General features: G+C 39.9%; 2 protein-coding genes across 2 annotated transcripts in view; both read right to left on the minus strand.

Moving 5' to 3' along the window:
- Positions 1 to 20,948, minus strand: part of TMEM242 (transmembrane protein 242) — a 28,480-nt gene that overhangs the window by 4,764 nt on the left and 2,768 nt on the right. Inside the window, exon 3 of the mRNA XM_055310473.1 lies at positions 17,255 to 17,392. Coding sequence (XP_055166448.1) covers positions 17,255 to 17,392 — 138 coding nt within the window. The remainder of the gene's footprint in view (positions 1 to 17,254; positions 17,393 to 20,948) is intronic.
- LOC129500253 (L-lactate dehydrogenase A-like 6A) lies at positions 1,610 to 17,367 on the minus strand. The gene is made up of 2 exons (XM_055310472.1): positions 17,255 to 17,367; positions 1,610 to 4,031 (listed from the first exon to the last, which is right to left on the minus strand). Exon 2 carries the CDS (start codon positions 3,186 to 3,188, stop codon positions 2,061 to 2,063), a length of 1,128 nt encoding a protein of 375 aa, XP_055166447.1. The 5' UTR covers positions 3,189 to 4,031; positions 17,255 to 17,367; the 3' UTR covers positions 1,610 to 2,060.

The following is a 20,948-nucleotide window of genomic DNA, read 5'->3' on the forward strand; positions in this document are numbered from 1 at the left end:
TGTTACTATTGTGATGCCTCAAGATCAAAGCAATCTGAGGTATGAAGCCACCTTGTGTAGGACAGCTCCCCTAGAAACTAAAGTAAACCCACAGTGAATTTTACAAGAGAAATAAACCTTTATGTTAAGCCACACATCTGGAGATCATTTCTCACTGTAGTATATATAACCCAGCCTAGCCTGACTGACATAGTGAAGAGAATTACAAAACAGACCTAGGGCATGCTCTGATCCCTTTCAAAACTACATTAAACTTGGCTGAATAAAAACTCAAGGGCTGGACAAAGGGGAAGAGGAACTCTGTGCAATTAAGCTTAAATAGCTCTTAGAATCAGCTGGAACAATCAAACCACCATTCTTCCTACTTTCAGAGAACTCAGCACATCAATTAGTCCCATTATATGACAATACTTCCTGGGTAATCAGAACATTTCTAGACGTTTCCAATAAAATAGTATGGGAGCTCTGATCACTATGGTAAAAGGTCCTTTTTTGGGGTGGATTGCTGTTCTGTGTCTACCTGATAAAACCAACGAAGCAGGGCTGGCTTTATTTAGAGAAGAGATGCTAGTACTTTTCAATTTTGATTAGCCCTGCTGATATCCACATGGGTCCTGAGATATGTTTGAACATACCATATTATTTAATATTCAACTATATTAGGAAAGCTAACATGAATTTGAGTTTTTCTCAGGGCACCTGGGTGGTGCAGCTGAGTAAGCAACCGACTCTTGGTTTCGGTTCAGGTCATGATTTCAGGGTCCTGAGACTGAGCCCTATGTCAGGCTCTGTGCTCAGCACATTCTGTTTGAGATTCTCTCTCCCTCTGCCCCTTCTGGTCATGCTTTCTCTAAAATAAACAAACAAATCTTTAAAAAAAAAATCTCATTTTCTAAGTTATTAGTACATCATTTAGGTAAAGATCAGACAAGCACCTTTACTTTCTCCTAAACCTGCACTGTGTCACATGTATAAAGTCTAGAATCTATAGTATAAAGTCAATTGACATAGGAATAAAAAAAATGTGTAATTTTCTGAGAAATATAATCCCTGGAGTACTTATTAAAATAACCAATTTTTTTATGACAGTGCTTACCAACAGGGCAATGTTCTAAAGCAAAAGCTTTCTGTGTGAAGTAAAGTGAGCAATAGGGATGACCCTGCAGCATCTTATGACCAGGCCTCACAAGAACAATCAGTAACACGCTACCTGATTTAATGTGCTAACTGGTCAGGTTATCAGACGCAGTTGTAAAATAATTTTAGTCAGGCTTTGTCTTTGTAACTGCAAAGTTTAGGAATGTTTCCTTTCCCTGCCAAATAAATATGAGTAACACTTGCCACCTCTGGACTGTCAGGACTTTTTCTAAAAGCTTTATATTTTACTGCATTGAATACTTTATAAGTGCTACCAACCAGCTCACTCCTATTTTTATATTTTAATGATCCTGCTTCACTGGCATCCATACATGAACATGTGTGTGCATGTGCCCCTCTGTCCCTGACAAACAGGACCTACTCTTGGCTCCCATTTTATAATACCTTTCTTAAGGTATTACAGCTGATAGAGTGTCATAGGGGAATGAAGACAGCTGATGGCTACATTACAGAAAATACTTCTGCATTTACATTTATTTTTACATTGTCGAGAAAGTTAGGTCTTAAAAACACATTAAGTGAACATAGTAGGCATAAGCCAGCCAGAATGAAAGAACATATACTTGATGAAAATTATTTCTGTAACACAATAAACTCCTATATCCTATAATCTTTTGGACCAAATAGCAACCAGACACACACACACAGCAAGTACTGGTACATCAGTGATACAAAAACAACTCCTTTGATGCAATCACTTAGGAACTGTGGGGAAAAAAATTATCCTGACATCTGGATGTTAAATAAAAAAGCTGGGGGGGGGGGCACTAAATAAACGAGTAACTCTACTTCCTTCCCTGTTTCTAAATTCTAAAACATAAAGTTTATAAAAAACATTTGACATATACAACCCTACAACTACTATCTCATCAATAACTTCAGAAAGGTAGTTTCAAACAACTTTATAGGTTGAGCTCCTTCTGAATTTCCCAAAGTGTTTTTGCACTCTTCTTCAGACGAGCCTGTTCTTCAGGGGTCAGCTTTATCTTTATGAGGTCTGCAATACCATTCTCTCCCAAGACACATGGAACACTGAGGAATACTTCTTCGTTTATTTCATAGAGACCCTTAATTATGGTAGAAACTGGATGCACTCTTCTAAGATTCTTCAAAATACTTTCTGTTAAATCAGCTACAGACAGGCCAATGGCCCAAGAAGTATAACCTTTCATTTTGATAATCTCATAGGCACTAGCAATCACATCTTTGTGGACATTTTTCCACTGCTCAGGATCTTTTTCAGTTCCTATATCTGAGTTCAGATCCTTCAGAGGGACACCAGCGATGTTCACTCCACTCCACACAGGAACACTGGTGTCTCCATGCTCTCCAAGGACCCATCCGTGACAACTGTCAGAGTGGATACCAAGCTTCTGCCCAATCAAGAAACGAAAGCGGGCAGTGTCCAGATTACAACCACTTCCAATAATACGGTTCTGGGGAAATTCACTCAACTTCCAGGCCACGTAAGTTAATACATCCACCGGATTGGAAACAACAATCAGCTTGCAGTGAGGGCTATACTGGACAATATTGGAGATAATTAATTTAAAGATGGCCACATTTCGCTGGACTAAGTTAAGGCGTGTTTCCCCTTTTTCCTGGCGTGCGCCTGCTGTGATGACGACGAGGCTGGAGTTGGCAGTGACAAGGTAATCTTTGCTGGACACAATAGTCGGCATTTTCACAAAAGGGCTGCCATGCTGAAGATCCATCATCTCGGCCTTCAGTTTGTCTTCGTTAACATCCACAAGGGCAAGTTCATCGGTCAAGCCCCTTAACAGGATGCTGATAGCACAGGCCATGCCAACCGATCCGGTTCCTATAACTGAGACCTTGTTGTGATGAACGACCTCCTCGGAAGTGACATTCTTGAGAAGCTCGGCCCGGACCGTTGCCATCTCGGACGCGGGGACGACGGCCCAGGCGCCCGCGGGTGAGAGGCCGGCCGGCCGCTGGGGACGCAGGCGGTTCACTCTCGCGGCGCCCGCTCTCCGGCTGCCCCGCAGGGCTCTCACAACCCAGCTCATGGCCACTCACAGGAGAGGTGGAGGAAGAGAAAGGAGGGAAGTGGCGGACCAGCTTCGAGGCGCGAGGGCGGCTGGCGGCCGGCGGCCGGCGAGGGCGGTTAGACACCGACGTCACCCCCTGCTGCGGCTGCGCGCGAGCCCACCTCCCGCCGTCCACTACTGCGGCTGCGCGAGCTCGTGGCCAGCGGAAGGGCCCCACCTCCCGCAGGCTACTACTGCGGCTGCGCAAGGCGGCCGGTCGCAGGGCCCCGCGAGGGCCTGCAGGGAAGTCCTAGCTCCTCTAGCAAATGAATTCCGAAGGTAAAGTTCTATAAACGTGAATTCTCTGCAATTTTTAACATGTATAATGGGCCAACCCAGATCCCCGGGATTACTAATTTTCTATTTCTGCTACAGATGCCAAGTAAAAATAATCCCAACAAATACACATAAAAATAGAGTTAAATTTTCTGAACTGTTTCCCTGCCGAGGAAAATACGGTACGTATGCCCCGGCTCCGGATGGCCACCTCCTCCGTTTCTCTGCATCTGTAAAGTGGGGTTCCTGTTGTATGCTGTATGTCATTGAGGGCTCTCTTTGGAAAGGTTCTGCGGCGTGTACACCAGTCACCACCATGAGCCAAAACTGGGGGAGTCCAGGCTGCCGGCGACGGGGAAGAGGCCGACCGCGAGCTCGCCCTACTGAACGCTCATCACGAGACTCCCTCACTGCTCTCTCAGGCCAAAGGAAAGCCTGTGATCCATAGTCCGGATTAAAAAGGACTTCTTGAGTAGAGGTGGGGAGACAGACTTCTGTTAAAATGAAGATCTGTCTTAAACGGCAAATTTTGACCAACGCACAAATCTGATTAAAAAACAGTAAAAACAAATATTAGTACAAGAGGGCATCAGTTTATCTTCCTTCCTCTGCCTTCTCTGGTCAGTCCTATGAACATCCTTGGAAGTTACTAAGGGGATAGCAGCTTTACATCTGATGAAATAGAAACCCAGTGAACTACAGAAGTCCAAGCAAAAACAATGGCACTTTCTCCCCACTTATAAATAGAATTCGGACTGTGTAATCATTCCTCAGAGTTCTCCTTTCCTTTTCACAGAGCAATATGCTCTTCCCAAAAAGGGCTCTTGGCACTCACAGCCCCCACCCAGGCAGAAAAACAAACAAAAAGATTTCGGTTCAGAACACTGAATCTTGACAAAATGAGTATTTCATATTTAGGACTTAGAAAGCTATTCTCCTTTCTGCCACTGAAATGCAGACTAGGAAGAGAGCAACAATAAGCAAAGGAATTGTTGAGGGGTGGAAAATGTGGCAGTTAGTGGGGCTCCTGTTTGCACTCCAGCAGAGTCCAGACACCCCTTTTAGAGAGTGTGGGGTCACAAGCTCCATGACACACAACAGTGGTGAGAGCACTGCACACCTGAGTTCTCTTCACAGTGGTGGTCAGATTTACGGTAACCATTTGTCAAAAACGAGTTTTTAAAATGATTATTTTTATTTAATGGTGACTAACATCTTAGAGGGATCCCTTTAAAAGACCAACTTTTGATCGTTTCTTCTATCCAGGTCATAACTGAAATGTTTTAACCTGATCCCTGTTCCCACCTTCTTCCTATGATGATTCCTTTGACCAGTCAAGTCATTTTCCAAGATAAGTGTTCTTGAGGATGAAATTCAAGCACATAAAGACTCTTAGCTAGATGACTTCTTTCTAAAGTAATTTTCTTTCTAGAGTTTGAACCTCTTCAGAAATAAAATCTCTGACAGCTGCCTCTTCAGTTTTTCCCCTTAGCCACAACTAAATCAATTTTGAGAAAATAACACTCTCCAAAATAAAAATACCTCAAACAAAGCAGCTTTTTATTTACAGTAAGTCTTGAGATAAGAAGGGAAGAACTAAGAAAGGCAGAGACACCCATGACCTCCAGAGTAGATTTAGGTCTAGTCAAAGACATGGAAAGCCAAATAGAGCCAGACAGCTCCCTAATGACTTGCCCTAGGTGGCTCTTTATTCCTTTTGAATGGAAAACCTAACCTAACTCAAATTTCCTATTCAAAATACAGCATACTATGATAACTGATGGCAGAATTATGCTTGATTACGTCCCTTAGCAGAGAGGAAGCAGGAAATGAAGATGACCAGTAAGTCTCTGGACCAGGAATGGTTGCAACAGAGTCGTTCTATTCCTTCTGCCTAGACTCTCACTCCCAGCTCCCTTGCCCTTTTATCCATCTAGAAGTCAAATATTCCATCCTCTCAGTCTTCTACAATCCCCCAAGCAGAAGTGACTTTTAAAAATCTTATGCCACCAGTGTCTTTGTACCTCTCCATTGTAGGATTTATCACAATTAAATGTAATTATTTATGAATTTGTCACTCCAGAGATAATCTCTTATTGACAGCATATCACTACCCTCTAGAACAGAGCTTGGTAAGTGAATTCAGTAAATATTCATGGTAGAAAAGAATGAATATAGAACCCAGTGAAGTAAGGCTAGCTGAAAGGTGAGAGAAACAGGAAACCACAACTAGAGAATCCACCTGGTGCCAGAGTTCTAAATTAAGGGGCAGGTAAAATGTGTAGGTGTCTTTTTAGGGTTTCTTAGCAAGGCTGATATACAAGTCTCAGATAAAGCTATGGATAAGTTAAAAGATTCCTTAACTGTTTTCAAAGCCAGAGTCAATACCTACCAAATCAGAACATAAAAAAAGAAAGAAATTCTACAGTGCTAGAAATGCAGTAAAACAAATATGTACTGGTAGAATATTTTCATCCTTTAAAAAAAGTTTTGTTCTTTGGAGACATTTTAAAAAATAAAAGAGCACAAAACCCTTGATATGAAAAGAAAAAAAAAGAGAAGCTGCAATGAAAGCAGTATTAATATTATAAGCTATAAACTCACCAGCAAGTAGAGCATATTATATAAACATCATTATTTTAAAAGTCTTGTGATTTAAAAATCATAAAATGCAAATTGTAGTTTTAGAACAAATTAGTGGGCTGTGATTCTATTGCTTATATACTAAAATCTATATAACTTTGTAATCCGTATGTGGAAGGTCTTTACAAATACCAGCACCTTAAAGCATTTTCTTTTGTTGGTGACACTGTCAATGCTGGGCAGGGACAGGAATAGGGACAAGAAGCTTTGTCTCCTGATAGAACAAAGGCAGACTGTCAATTCAGAACAACACTGTGATCAACTTCTATTTATGGTATTCAAATATCATAACAGGAACCAGCAAGTTCATCTAATAAAGTACCTAAATCTCACTTTTGTTCTTTAAATGCATTATCTACACATAATTTTTGATGCCCTTAAAAGAGCCACATGTATTAATCATTCAAAAGGAAATATTTTAATGTAGCACAAAACATGAAACAAAGAAAGTTAAATTCACTGGTATGTGTTTAAACATCCCAAATCATAGCCAAAAACTGACAAAGCTTAATTTTATGGAGATAGGCTCTATAAAGGTGTGGCTTTATTAATTTACAACAATTATCCTCTGTGGTTGGATTAATAGAAATTATACTGTAATCCTTGATAACAGTTCTATTCATCCAAAAAAAAAAAAAAAAGACATGAAGGGTATTTTTGTATATGGAAGTTACCTTCAATTTAGGTAAAAACCTAAATTTATCTCAAAAAAGCTTAAGTTACCTTTACAGCCTCAAAACTGCCAGAAGAGATTAACTCCCTGTCGTAATGGTTAAAGATTAGTTTGCCTCAAGACTCCATCTAGGCAAAGAACAGAGCCAGCAGCAGGAAAGGTAGGAAGAGGAATGAGTGCTCAGAGGAGATGAGCAAGGACAAGGCTCAGAGACTAGGAGAACATGGACTTTCAGCATGGCTAGAACTCTTGAGTGCAACACAAAGAAACAGCCAGACTCTCAACCACAGCACTATGGACATGTGCGCTCGATCACTCTTGGTGGGGCCTGTCCAGTGTACAGGATGTTGAGCTGCATACCTGGCCTCTATCCACTAGATGCCAGTAGCATCCCCACAGTTAGGACAACCAAAAATGTCTGTGGATATTGCCAAGTATCTTTCTTCTGGGGGGAGGGGCAGTCAGAATTGCTCCCATTAAGAACCAGTGCGTTAAAGAATAAGTAAGGGATAAGAGAGGGACCAAACCATTTCAAGGAACTTGGATTTTATTCTCAAGGGAAGAGTGAGCCATTGAAATGGCAGAAAGAGTATGATCAGATTTCAACCAACAGGTGTTTATTGGATACATCCTCTGTGCCAAGCAATGTTACAGGTGCTAAGAATATGACAATGAACAAGACAAATGAAGTCTCTATTAAAATTGACATTCTTTTTGTAAGGACAGATAAAACAAGAAAATGGTCACTATAACTTCATTTTGCAATTGTGCTGTGAAGAGAAGAAAACAGGATACTGTCAGAGAGGAACTGAGTGGTGGGAGTAAAGAGGCTACTTTATTTTACACCAGATGGTCTGGGGAAGCTACTCTGAAGAGATGATATAAGATCCGGCTGAAACTCTAAGTGCCAACACAGAACCTTCCTGGGGAAGGAAGGAGTCTCCTGGAAAAGCTGGAGGAAAAGCCCTGAGGAGGGAGGCCAGTGTGCTGCGGGGGGGGGGGGGGAGGGGGAGGGCAGACTGTGTGGTGCAAGAGGAGGTCGGCGAGGCCAGTGGGGCTACATCCCACGAGACTTCTTCCCTGGGAGCCACTGAAGAGTTTCTCACAGAGTGACATGACTTGCCTTACACTTTACGAATATCTCCAGCTGCTCAGTGGAGGAAAAGTTCAGGGGAAGGAAAGGAGAGGCCAGGAAGCTTTCAATATGCTAGGCCAGAAGTGAATGGAGGTGGAGCGAGATGAAAGGAGTCAGGCTGTGTCCAGCTGCACAGCCACCGAGCAGGACTTGACCATGGATGACATGAAGGGAATGAAGGGAAACGAGAGAACCCAAGATGAGTCTCTGATGGGGTTTGGCTGGAATGGCTAGGGGGATGGGAGTGATCCTGGCTGGAAGTGGGAAAGTCAAAGGGAGGAGCAAGCTGGGAGGACAGGGGTGAGGATGCTTAGTCTGGTTAAGACACAGGTTGTTGATGTGCCTCTGAGACACATAACTGATGATGTACAACATGGAGCTGCGGGGTCAATCCAACATCAGATTGTGCAGACTGTTTTAAAATGCTAAGGACTAGCTATGGGACTGAGGGACCGAGCACAGAAGGAGAACATAAAAGTGCAAATATGAAGCCACTGGAAATTCCCATGTTTAGAGTTCGGCCAGGGAGGAGCCGCCAGCAAAGATATGCAAAAATGGCTAGGGAGGCTGAAGGTGTCTCAGAGGCCAACAGCCAGTGTTTTATGGAGGAGAGAATGTTCAACTGTCAAATGTTGTTGAGAGGTTAAGTCACAGGGTGATGAAGACCTGTGTGTGCCAATAAGACAGACACTGGGGACCCTGACCAGCAGTTTCCCCCACAGCCAGGAAAGAAGCTGTACTGAGGAGAAAGGGGAGGAGGGGCAGGTGGTGACCATAATAGCACCTTTGGGAAGTCTTTGCCAGGGAAGGGAAGTAGAGGAATGAGCTGAAAGCTTTGGGAGAAAGATGAGTACCCTCAAGACAATCTATGGAGGCGGGGGAAACTTGAACAGTGTGCACGCTGCAGTAGAGGGAAAACTGACAATCAGCAACAGCTGAGGTGATTCTGGGAGCAAGGTCCTTTGGCAGATGGCGCCAGTGGCCTCTGGTAGCAGCAGGGACGCCTCACCCATGGTGACATGAAGAGAGGCAGAGTGAGTGGTACAGATGCAGGCAGAAGTCTGGGGAAGATGAAGGCCAGAGCCCTCTTGCAAAGTGTGGACTCCAGGGACTATGGAGAGGCCAGGCGGGAGGCAGAGAGAACAGGTTAGTTGTGACCATCTTGGGGCAGGGAGACACCTCCAACTACAGTGGCTGTGGGGGTGTGCAAAAAGCAAGACTCAGTGAGTGATTAGATAGAGGGGTGGGAAAGAGTGCGGCCATGGACAGAATCAGCTCTTCTCTCTGGGCAGCTCTGTGGATGATGCTACCGTTCACCGTGAGTGATCCAGGAGTAGGATGCAGGGTGGGGATGGGGTAGGGGTCAGTATGTATCAGTTCAGGTGGCAATGCACATGATGCCTGCTGGTCATCCAAGCATCCGTGTCTAGGCAAGTGGGTCTGTGAGCAAAGAGCTCAGAGATTAACTACGAACACAGACCCAGCAGCCTTCTGCATGTGGATGGAGCCACCAGAGTGGATGGACCCTGTGAAGAAGAAAATTTAAGGGCAAGGCAAGGAACCTGGCATAAAATTTATAAAATAAGGCAGCAGCATTTTAGAAGTAAATGGAATAGTAGGAAGGAAAAAATAACTTGGAGGATTGAGAAAACTAACAAAAGAATAAAGAACTATAAAGGTGTGACTCCAAAAGCACAAGAGGCAAATAATAACTGATAAATCTGAGTCATCAAAAAGTGAAATTATGTTCAGTATGGTTTACGTTGTGGATACACAGCACATTAAAAAAATTTTCTTCTTAAAATGGTTAGAAATTATTTCAGTCAGGAAAATTCAATTTAAGAGACCACTTCATCATCTGCTATACTGGTAAATTAATAATGATATATATATCAACATATACATGTAAATTTTTTTAATATATTCTTAAATATTTCTAAGTGACCAACCGATAATAGATACCCTTTACAACCAAGCTTAGGGGGAAGTGTATGCTATCAGGTCTGCACTCCACAATGCTTTATTTAGAGAGATCTGCTCCTGTGAGTCCAATTTTCTAATGCTCAGTTTAAGAAATAAGGACAAAGAAAAAGAAAATCCAAATGAAATCAAGGATACTTTTCCTCCAGTGGAATAAGGCTGGGAACATTCCTGAGGTGATTTAAGCCTAATTTCTATCAGGCTTTGGAACAAGAAGGCTTTCATGGCAGAGCTTATCTTTTCTAGTAATTGTTGCACATTCCCACTTTATAAAATGCTTGGGGCCCTATTTTACTTATAAAAGGGAACTGGTGAGTTTTTAGAAGAGGTATTTTGGCAATATGCCAAAAAAGCTGATTTTTTTTTCCTGCCACCTTGGCTTAGGCAAAAACAAAAAACAAAAAAACCCCAGAAAACAAAATACGACATTGGTCATTATCTCCCATTTTAAACTGAGCAAGTGCTTGTGATTTGGTCTCTCTGTCACCAAATTGCTCTTCCACATTACATCGAGTGCCTCTTACCACCGGATGCTAAGCCCATTAGAGCTGCAATGAATGGGAAATAAGGGTTATAGAGATGTTCTTGTCACCTCAGACCTAAGTTTAAGTGATGCACAGTGCCACTTCCAATTAATTTAAAAATGATTCCAGGAATATATTCCTCAATGCTTACGCTACCTGAAGGCCCTCAGCTTGACAGAATGATCTGTGCAAGATCATGATGACTCTGTGTGCTTGGTATTCTAGTAAGTACCATCAGAAAGTGGAATCGAGGCGGGGTCTGCTGATGTCATGGTAATCAGAGTAAGGAACTCAAGTTTGCTTCCTGAAGACAGAAGCTGGTAGGGATCTTTGGAAGCTCTCAAATTAGATTAGGCAAGGATGCAGAAGGGACATCATTTAAGTCACTTTTCAGACTTCCCCTGCAAATCCCTCAGAAGTGGCTACCATTACACAATTTGCCAGGAAGCGGATTTGTTTTTAACCTTTGGCTGAAACCAAAGAGAAAAGTACAAAGCATACAGTCTATTTCCTTCTTAGATATCTTAGAAGTTAAAAACTTCTAAGTTTTTCATAGTTTTATTTACCTTTGTGGCTCTATCATTCACCTACAATGTTGCTTCCTTTGAGACAAATAACTTAAAAATGGTGTAGGAATAAATGTATTTGATACAAGATCTACCAGATGTTGAAATCAGCAAAAAGTCAAAAGAAAAAGATTTTACTCTAATTAGCAAAAGCCCATGTAGCTGGTCATAAAATCATTAAGAAAGGAACATAAACATTAACATAAAAAGTATACTTAGCAGCAGCTATCAAAAAAGGGCTGGAGAAAATAAATTTTATTAGAATGAATCCAGTATTATCCTAGAGGAAAGACATAATGTTACTTCTCTGAAAGGATCTTTTGTAGAAGAGGAGAGATAAATGCCAATTTTGGGAGTATTTAAGACCTGTTTTTTTCTTTTTTTTTTTTTTTTACATGCTTCACCTTCTGTTTTTCAGGAAAAGGAAGCCTGGGCTCTTGGGAAAGCAACAACCTCTATCAGCAGATCGGGTGGCAACATGGGCTGGAGAGATGAGTAAGACTTCAATCACAGATTATTTGCATAAAAGCCTTTATAGTAGCAGGGACTTCAGAGAGATGCATAAAGGAAGAAAAAGATTATTTTCCATCTATCAGATTGGCAAACATTTCAAAGAGAAGCCACGAATGGCAAGGGTGCTAGGAAACCTGTATGTGCTGTCGGTATGTCTAGATGTATAAACTTCATACTTAGTGATAGATATCAAAAACATTTTTTAAATGCCCTTGGATTCAACAATAACATCATCTGTCTTTAGGACAAATTTCCTGACCAAGAAAAGTACAAAAAGATGCATGTCTGCAGAGAGAGGTTCACTATGGTGTTTTAACAGTGAAAAATTACAATCTAAATGCTATTGGCAGGAGACTGATTAAGTAAATTATAATATAATGGAGTACCATGTAGCCATTAAAAGTGATGGAGATTTATATACTCCACTGTGCAAAGATGTTCTTGTGGCTATTCAGTGAAAAAAGGTTTCAGAATAGAACAAAACAACATTTAGATACAATTATATGAATATGCTTACAGAAAGTCTGAAGGGATGTTCTTATTGTAACAAATGATTACAACTCAGATTTCTGGTGATTTTTTTATTTTTATTTTTATTTTTATTTTTTTTATTTATTTTTATTTATTTTTAATTAATTTATTTATTTATTTACGATAGTCATACAGAGAGAGAGAGAGAGAGGCAGAGACACAGGCAGAGGGAGAAGCAGGCTCCATGCACCGGGAGCCTGACGTGGGATTCGATCCTGGGTCTCCAGGATCGCGCCCTGGGCCAAAGGCAGGCGCCAAACCGCTGCGCCACCCAGAGATCCCTTTCTGGTGATTTTTGTCTCCTTTTTTGTACTTTTCTACTTTAACACTGAGTACATAATTTACAAAAAAAATCACAAAGCTATCTTTGTTTTAAAAAAGACAGGTCCTAAACATGTTTTTCTTTAAAAACAAGCAGAATGTGTAAATAAAGGCAAACACCTCTTATTCCTTGGTAAAAAAACTAAACTAAAAATGCCCTTTATTTATAAGTTACTTTTTACATTTAAGTCTCTGGACAATTTAAAGTATTTCACAATAACTAAAAAATGTTTTGATTCATAGTTTTATTTACTATAAATAAGGTTTAGTTCCTGTGAGGGCAACAATTATAAATTATGCCAATTCTAACTACACCAGGTATCATGAATGTATTAAGTACAAGGCACAGTAAATGTAAACAATGGTGATTCTGACCAGTACTCTGAGACAGCCTCACCTCCAACAAATGTTGAACAAGATGAGTTCACAGGCATAAAAGCCCTAATGCTCCCAGTCATATCAATCAGGATTATTTATATATCCAATATCTTTCCTTCTAAGGGGAGAAAAAAAAGGTGTAATAGTCTAACCATAAATGCACTCACTCTTTTCAGAAATCCTTTCAAGTATCAATACTTAATATAAATATGAAAAGGTACAAAAATTAAGTCTTTATGCTTGAGTGACATAATTATAAGTGGCAGTTTTTTTTTTTCCCCCAGAGATTGTTTATTTGAGAGAGGAGAGAGAGTGCATAAGCAAGGAGAGGAACAGAGGGAGAGGGAGAAACAGACTCCCCAATGAGCAGGGAGCCTGATGTGGGATCATGACCTGAGTGCAAGGCAGATGCTTAACAGATTGAGCCACCCAGGTACCCTGCTTTTTCTTTTGATAATTGGGGAATTACTAGTTGGTATCTCTAGAGATCCTTATTTACTCACTGACAAGCATTTATCTCAACTATTCTAAACTGAAAATACCTGCTCCTAATAGAAACGATCTAATCATACTGTCACAGTGTGAACCTGGCTTGAACATGGCAGTCTCCTAGGATCATTTGGGGATCATCAGCTGCAGCAGGGGACCACAGGCCCATCGTAAATGCTCATTCTTTTCACAATTAAGTTACTGTTATAAAGTTAATGCCATCTCAGCCATAATCAGATGATAAAATACTATAAGTCAAAGTAATTGATGAATCCATACTAAGGAATCAGGCCTTGCTTGCTGGCCCACAACACTGCTCAGCAGGCGGGAAAGGGCGAGACAATCCAGGCTGAATTTAGATTGGTTCCTATACGAAGGCAGGGAGGCTCCCACTTTAAATCCTGGGTATGCCTACTGGCTTCAGTCAGCTAACAAGATAGCCTCTACTAGCTCTCCTTTTGTGGAATCTCTAAATGATAGACTATTGGTAAAATATAAACTTATATCTGATATATTATACACATTCTATGTGAAATAAAATTCCATAATAACTATGAATAAACAAAGCATAAATTCAAAATATTTTTAAGGAACTGAATAGCTCAGCTTCAAGCATTTCAGCATGCCCTCGGTTAGCCAGCAGATGTAGCTGTGAATTAAAATAAGGAATGTGAACTGAGCTCTTTCAGCCAGTAGATGGAACCCTGCTTTTTTTTTGAACTAGGTTTATCTTGATTTAATACAATTCAAGATTGCTACCAACAATTATTTGAACTGGGACTGATTTTGATTTACCTGAATTTACCTAGAATGATCATATCAATTATTTATTGAGTGCACAGATCTGGGCCATTTCTGTCCAGCATTTTCTAAGATTGTTTTCTTCAGTCATGGAAAGATAACTGAGGACTCAGGGCAACCTCATAATTATCCTCAAAACTCAATGCAGAACTGAGATATACCATATTGCTTTCCACAAGACTCACATTGGGTCATATAATAAGAGTTTGATTACAGAGTCTGAAAACCAAAGCCTTTCCATAATAACAGTCTACTGGGGAGCCCTGTCTTGGCACAGTGCCTGGCTCAAGGTAGGCCCACATATATCTTCTGAATGAACAAATTAATAAACACCACTGCTTTTAAAAGGTATGCCCTTGAAAAACTATCAGTTGTTGATTTTTCTGCGAGACTTCTCAGATGTGGAGATCAAACTGATATTCCTAAGGACCTCCAGGTAGGGAGAGAGTATATTTGTATTCTCATGCTTTAGTTAAAGACATGAAGATATAAAAAGATTCCAAGTATCCTTTTATTCAGTAGTGCAGATCAGAAAATAATCTTTCTTGCCCAACTATTTTATTTAGGCCATAATCCTCCTATTGGTGCCATAAAAAGAAGTTCACATTCTAAGAAACTAGAATAGCACCAGATAGCCCATAAAGCCCAAGTTCTTGAGCATAGAACTTAATCTAAATAACCTAATTTTGTTGGTCAATGAAAATTTGGATTGATTCATTATGACTCTTCTTATTCAAAGGCTATTTTTATGTTAAAATATCTTAAAACTGTATTACTCAGTTTATGACCTACATGACTAAGTTCTGGAAATACCACCTATCAATTCCATGAAGTCAATATACAGTGCTAACAGACCACCATTTTTATAGAAACTAAAAGCTTAATAATCTTATTATTAAATATTTCATGCCCTCAATTATATTTCACATGTAGTCAAAGAAGTTTTGTGATCTTCTAGGCAGCTGTGCTTAATTTTTAGCATAAATTAATAAAAATAAAATCTAATACTATTTTTTTAAAGAGGTAGTATTACTGTTAAAGCAATACACATTAAAGAAACAAACAGAAAAGTAAAATAAAAAATCCACAAGACTCATAATTCATTCACATATTTCTACTGGACATATTTCCCCCCCAGTTTTTTCCACTTATTTTCAAATAACTGCTCTCATATTTTATATACAAATAAATCCTGCTTTACCGTTATACTCTAAGCATTTTTCAACTGAAGATGAAGGCTAAAAGGAGGGCTTCTCTTTTATGAGGAAAGAATGGCTGGTCATAGCTGACTGTTGTAAATTACAATGGTGGAAGTGAGGCCCACATTAAAGATACCCAGTAGGGACGCCTGGGTGGCTCAGCGGTTGAGCGTCTGCCTTTGGCTCAGCATGTGATCTTGGGATCTGAGATGGAGTCCCACATCAGGCTCCCTGCAATGAGCCTGCTTCTCTCTCTGCCTATGTCTGCCTCTCTCTAACTTTCATAAATAAATAAAATAAAATCTCAAAAAAATACTTAAAAAAAAAAAAGATACCCAGTAAAACCTGTCAAGTTATCAAGAATGTGTAGATCACATCACAATCAACATCAAATTTACAACATCCCTCCTCTCATCCTAGCTCCTTCCAACTACTCCTTTATTTCCTACCTTAGCTAGGGGAGGTAACATTGGAAAAAAATCTAGCTTCTAATGACTGTCAGATTTGGATTCAAATCTTGACTCTGTCAATTACAAGCTGTGTGATTTTGGACAAGTGACCTAACCTCTCTGAATCCCAATTTCCTCATTTATAAAATGGGGGATAGTACTATCTGCTTTATAGTTATTGTGAAGGTTAAATAGTCTGCTATGTCAAAAATGTCTGGTACAATGCCTGCAATGGAAGGACAGATTTTATACTGGTCAAAAGCAAAATTGAAGTAACAAAAAAATCATCACAAATCTTCAGTTACAAGTTTTCTAACTTTTCTAGGTAAACACAACTTTATCATTATAAACAATTACTATCCAGCAGTTATGTCAAAAATAAAGGTTAATCAGAACCAGGAGAAAAGCAACATTTGCCTATTAGTATATTTTGAGTGGAAAGTACAATAACTGCCTATGTTCAGTTATGATTAAACCCAATGTGAAAAACTCAGTAATGCCAATAACATTACTTATCACTCCCTCTCCCTTGCAATTTTCCCCTCTCTACTGAGACAATGTCATCAGCACACTCACATGCTATTAATTCTCCCAACATAAAAACAAAAAACCAAACACCTCTCGATCTCACTCCCCTTCCAATGACCCCATCTCTTTCTTTTTCTAGCAGAGCTCAAAATGTATCTATACATATCATCCCTCTCCTCCCTTCTCTTTTGGATCCACTTCACCTAAGGCTTTACCCACCAAGGACTGCTACTTTGTTAACTTGGCGAACTACTGAGTCTCATCTGATAGGACTTAACCTTAGTATACACCCTCTTCACCTGGCGTCCAAGTCACCGTTCTCCTGATTCTCCCTGGTTTTCTCCTTTGGTAGGGAAATATCTTTGCTAATTTCCTCCGTATTTCCCAATCTCTCAACCTTCGGAGTGCCCAGAGCTCCTTCCTCAGACCTCCTTTCTCTCTACATTCAATGCCTTGATGAGCTCATCTGATCCCCTGTCTCTGAATACTATCCACATCCTGAAGAGCCTCAAATTTATATCTTTACTTTGTGCTGCTCCTCTGAATTCCAAACTTCTATAGCTAACTGCTTTCTTGACTCTCCACTTAGTTATCTAACAGATATTTCAAATTCACAGGCCCCAAACTGAGCTTTTGACATTGTCCCTGATCACCTGTTTCCTGGTCGCCATCCATCTTCTAGCTGCTCAGGCCAAAAGCCTTGGAGATCCCTGATGACATTTTCTTCTCCCACCTCTCACATCCGACGTATAACAAGTCCTTGTTGACTCTACCTTCAGAATACATCTAGAACCACTTTCGTCAACTCCACCATTGCCACCTATTCCAAACTGCCAAACTACCTGTCACAAATAGCCTGGTCTACAGAACGTCCTACCAGTAGTTTTAAAAAAAAGCCAAACATTCCCAATATATAGCTTTTTAGCTTAGAGTAAAAATTATATATATATACGCACACACTCTTCCTGAAAATAAGGCATATTTAGACCACAGAAAGTAGAACATTCCAGATACCAATCACAGGATTGTAGTTACTTACACTGTGAACTCCTAAAGCCTTCCAGACAGCAAAGCTGATCACACCAACCCCACACCATGCATAAAGGGAGCCCCAACCCAAGGCTCGCAAGGCAAGGGAAGACCCACTCTCTGGTAAGGCAGCTGTGGCCATACTTCCCTGCAATGAAGACAGAAAGGAAAAATCATGATTAGTTTGGAAATTCATGACTGTATGAATTTCACCCTAATTTTGGGAAGCCAGACCAACCCGCTTTCAAATACCAGCTTTTCTATTTAATAACTTCAAGACTTAAGTCACAAGTCACAAGTTCTCTGATTGATAGGTATTTGAGTAGGCAGGGCATTGCAATAAGCTGTGCTAGGTACTAGAGACAAAAAGGGAAGTAGGGTAACTTCTTTCTAAAGATTTTAATCACCCCCCTTGGTGGGGGGGAAATGGGGACCTGGGAGAGGGGGGAGGACACAGACACATAAAAGTTAATTATGATCTAAATGGGATGTGTAACAATAGAACCATACATATAGGGCACCATGGTCCCAGAGGATGATACCTAATCTATTGTTGTAATTAGAGGAAGCTTTAAGGCGGAGTTCTTCAAAGAAGTGAGCTAATCTAAGTCACTGCAAAGACTTTAAAATGTATACGCTAAATGCAGGGTATGTAGAAGAAACTCAGCTTAGGGTAGCTATTAATGAGAAACTAGAAAATAAACGATTCTCCTCTTGGGTTTCAAGGCGTCATAAAAAGGTAAAAACCTATAACCATCATAACTGAACAACTTTCAGACTACCAGCATACAAACTTGACTGAAGAATAGGAATGCAATGCATGCTTCAAAAGGGAATAACCACCCCATCACTGAAGGCACTGAGCTAGACTCAGTATTTGCTGACTTTAACACTTTTTTGTAATATACCTGAGACCTAACCAGATTTTCAAGAGATGTTTCTTTAGCTATTTTCTATGATAAAAACAAGTCTATCCTCTTTTTCATGTTGTTGTAATTTCAGAGTGGTTCTCTAGATACCACAGATCTCACATAAATTCACTTACTTCTAACTGGCCTGAATTTTCATACAGAAGCAGTATCATTAACCAAGTATTGTTAAACGGGGTCAATTTAAGTGCCTACATTTTATTTTAGAAACTTAAGTTAAAAATTCCTTATTTCCTTGGGAAGGATAGAAATTATGTATGTATTACATATATACATGTGTTTTTAAACACCACCTTAGGTTACATTTTCCTCTCTTTATTCAATGAAGGACAAAGAAAAATGAATGTTCATTTGGCACTTACTATTGCCTTTCAACTCCCAGTTTTCTAGTGGGAGACTCAGCTTAAGATAATGCAGTCAGGGCTTTAAAGAAATGATGACCATTCTCCTGAAATAATAGCAGTGTAGGCAGTCTCCAACTAAAAGGTCATCATCTTAAAGTCCTGAGTTGCAATCTGAATCTGTATTAAAATGAACACCTAGATTCCTAGATTCCAGGCTAGTGGACAGAAGTCTTTTTTTTTTTTTTTACAGAGAGGCAGAGACATAGGCAGAGGGAGAAGCAGGCTCCCTGTGGAGAGCCAGATGCAGGACTCAATCCCAGGAGCCTGGGATCATGCCCAGAGCTGAAGGCAGATGCTGAACCACTGAGCCACCCAGGTGTCCCAACAAAAGTCTATTTAAAAAAAAAAAAAGATTTTATTTATTTATTCATGAGAGACACAGAGACAGAGAGAGGCACAGACATACACAGAGGGAGATGCAGGCTCCATGCAGGGAGCCTGATGCAGGAATCGATCCCGGGTCTCCAGGATCACACCTTGGGCTGAAGGCGGCGCTAAACCACTGAGCCACCCGGGCTGCCCCAGAAGTCTATTTTTTTTTAATTTACATTTAAAAAGGCTAAAAATAGAATAATTCTTTCTCCAAAAATAATCAAAGATGTTAAGAATGGCATGGTGAGCAAGTCATTTTATCCATGTATGCCTCAGTTAAATGGGGACATTAAAATAACAGTATCCCATAGGGTTGTGATAAGGCTTCAATGAACCCTAATCCTTACAGCAGCAGCTAGCACGTGGTAAGCATTCAAATGCTACGTGTTATTATCACTATCAATGACAGAGAAAACTGCCAGGCAGTAACTATGAAGTATACTGCCTAAATGGTATTCTTAAACTGGCACTTGCTCAGTGTAAATGCATTAACTGCTCCAGAACCTCTGAGCCTCTCTGAGTCTGTATTAATGGTAATGCCCTAATTCAGATATTTCCCCAGAGGGGAGGCAGAACTTTGCACAACACATTTAACCATCCAGAACAGTGGTTCTCAAACTTTCTGGCCTCAGGATCCATTTATACTTGGATCTCAAAAGAGTTCTGATTATGTGTGTTATACTTGTTAATATTTAATATATTAGAAATTAAAACTAAGAAATTCTTAATTTTTTTTCTTTTTAAGATTTATTTATTCATAAAACACACACAGAGAGAGAAGCAGTGACGCAGACAGAGGGAGAAGCAGGCTCCCTTGGGGAGTCCGAAGGGGGACTCAATCCCAGGACCCCGGGGATCATGCCCTGGGCCAAAGGTAAGCGCCCAACCACTAGGCCACACAGGTGTCCCAAAATTCTTAAATTTTAAGTATTAATTCATTTAAAAATAAACCCAATATAGATTAATATAAACCTATTTTTATGAAAACAACTTTCTTACAAAACAAAAGAATTTAATTCAAGGAGGCAATGTTTTACATTTCGATTAATCTTTTAAAATGTTTGGCTTAACAAAGGACAGATGAATTTTCATAAATGCTTCTGTATTCAATCTGCTGCAATATGTTTTTTGGTTGAAGAACTTGAATAAAATCCAGCCTTACAGAGATCTGTGGTTGGAAAAGGGACAAGTATTTTAATAGCCTTCCTTCCTTGATGTTCCACCAGAACTTCCCAAATAGCTGCATGCACTGTAGAATCTGAAGTCACACTGATGAGTTTTCTGTACTTTGTTACACTGAAATCCATTAGTCTATTTTGTATTTCGAATGGGCCTTTTATCCATGCATTATGATCATTCAGAAAATATTGATTTACCAAGTTATGCAGACCTTTCCAATGTTGACACCATTTATTAAATATTTAATATTTCACATCATAAATATTACCACCAATCTCCTCAGAAAAACCTTTAAATACTGAGCAGTTATTAAGCTCACAATGACAGATACAAGTTTCCTAAGATCTAATTTTCACTTGCAAGCTCCAATTTTATCATTGGCAACAGAAACTGACAAGTACTTGCTTGAAGAGATGACATTGGGCTCAGTTTGTTCATTTTGAAGAAAATGTCTGACAAACACCCACTTCTGAATAACTATAGTTTGTCAGTTGTTCTTTCAAATAAAAATGATATTACATGAAAAAAAAATAGCAGCTAGTTCAGCATGCAACTTAATCATAAATTGCTTATCCTGGAGAAAACCATCTTTCTTTGAAATAAATCAGAAGTGCTTTATGTGCAATTCCCATTTCTTCATGTAGAATATTAAAGAGGGATATTCAAAGGTTAATATTTAATAAAATTAATAATTTTACTGCTGTAACAAAGATATTCTTATGCTGTGTTTTTTTTTTTTTTTTTTTAAACTGTAGATGCGGGCACCTGGGTGGCTTAGTGGTTGAGCACCTGCCTTCGGCTCAGGGCGTGATCCCAGGAT

This window comes from Nyctereutes procyonoides, unplaced genomic scaffold, assembly GCF_905146905.1.
Source record: "Nyctereutes procyonoides isolate TBG_1078 unplaced genomic scaffold, NYPRO_anot_genome, whole genome shotgun sequence".
NCBI classification, from domain to species: Eukaryota; Metazoa; Chordata; class Mammalia; order Carnivora; family Canidae; genus Nyctereutes; species Nyctereutes procyonoides.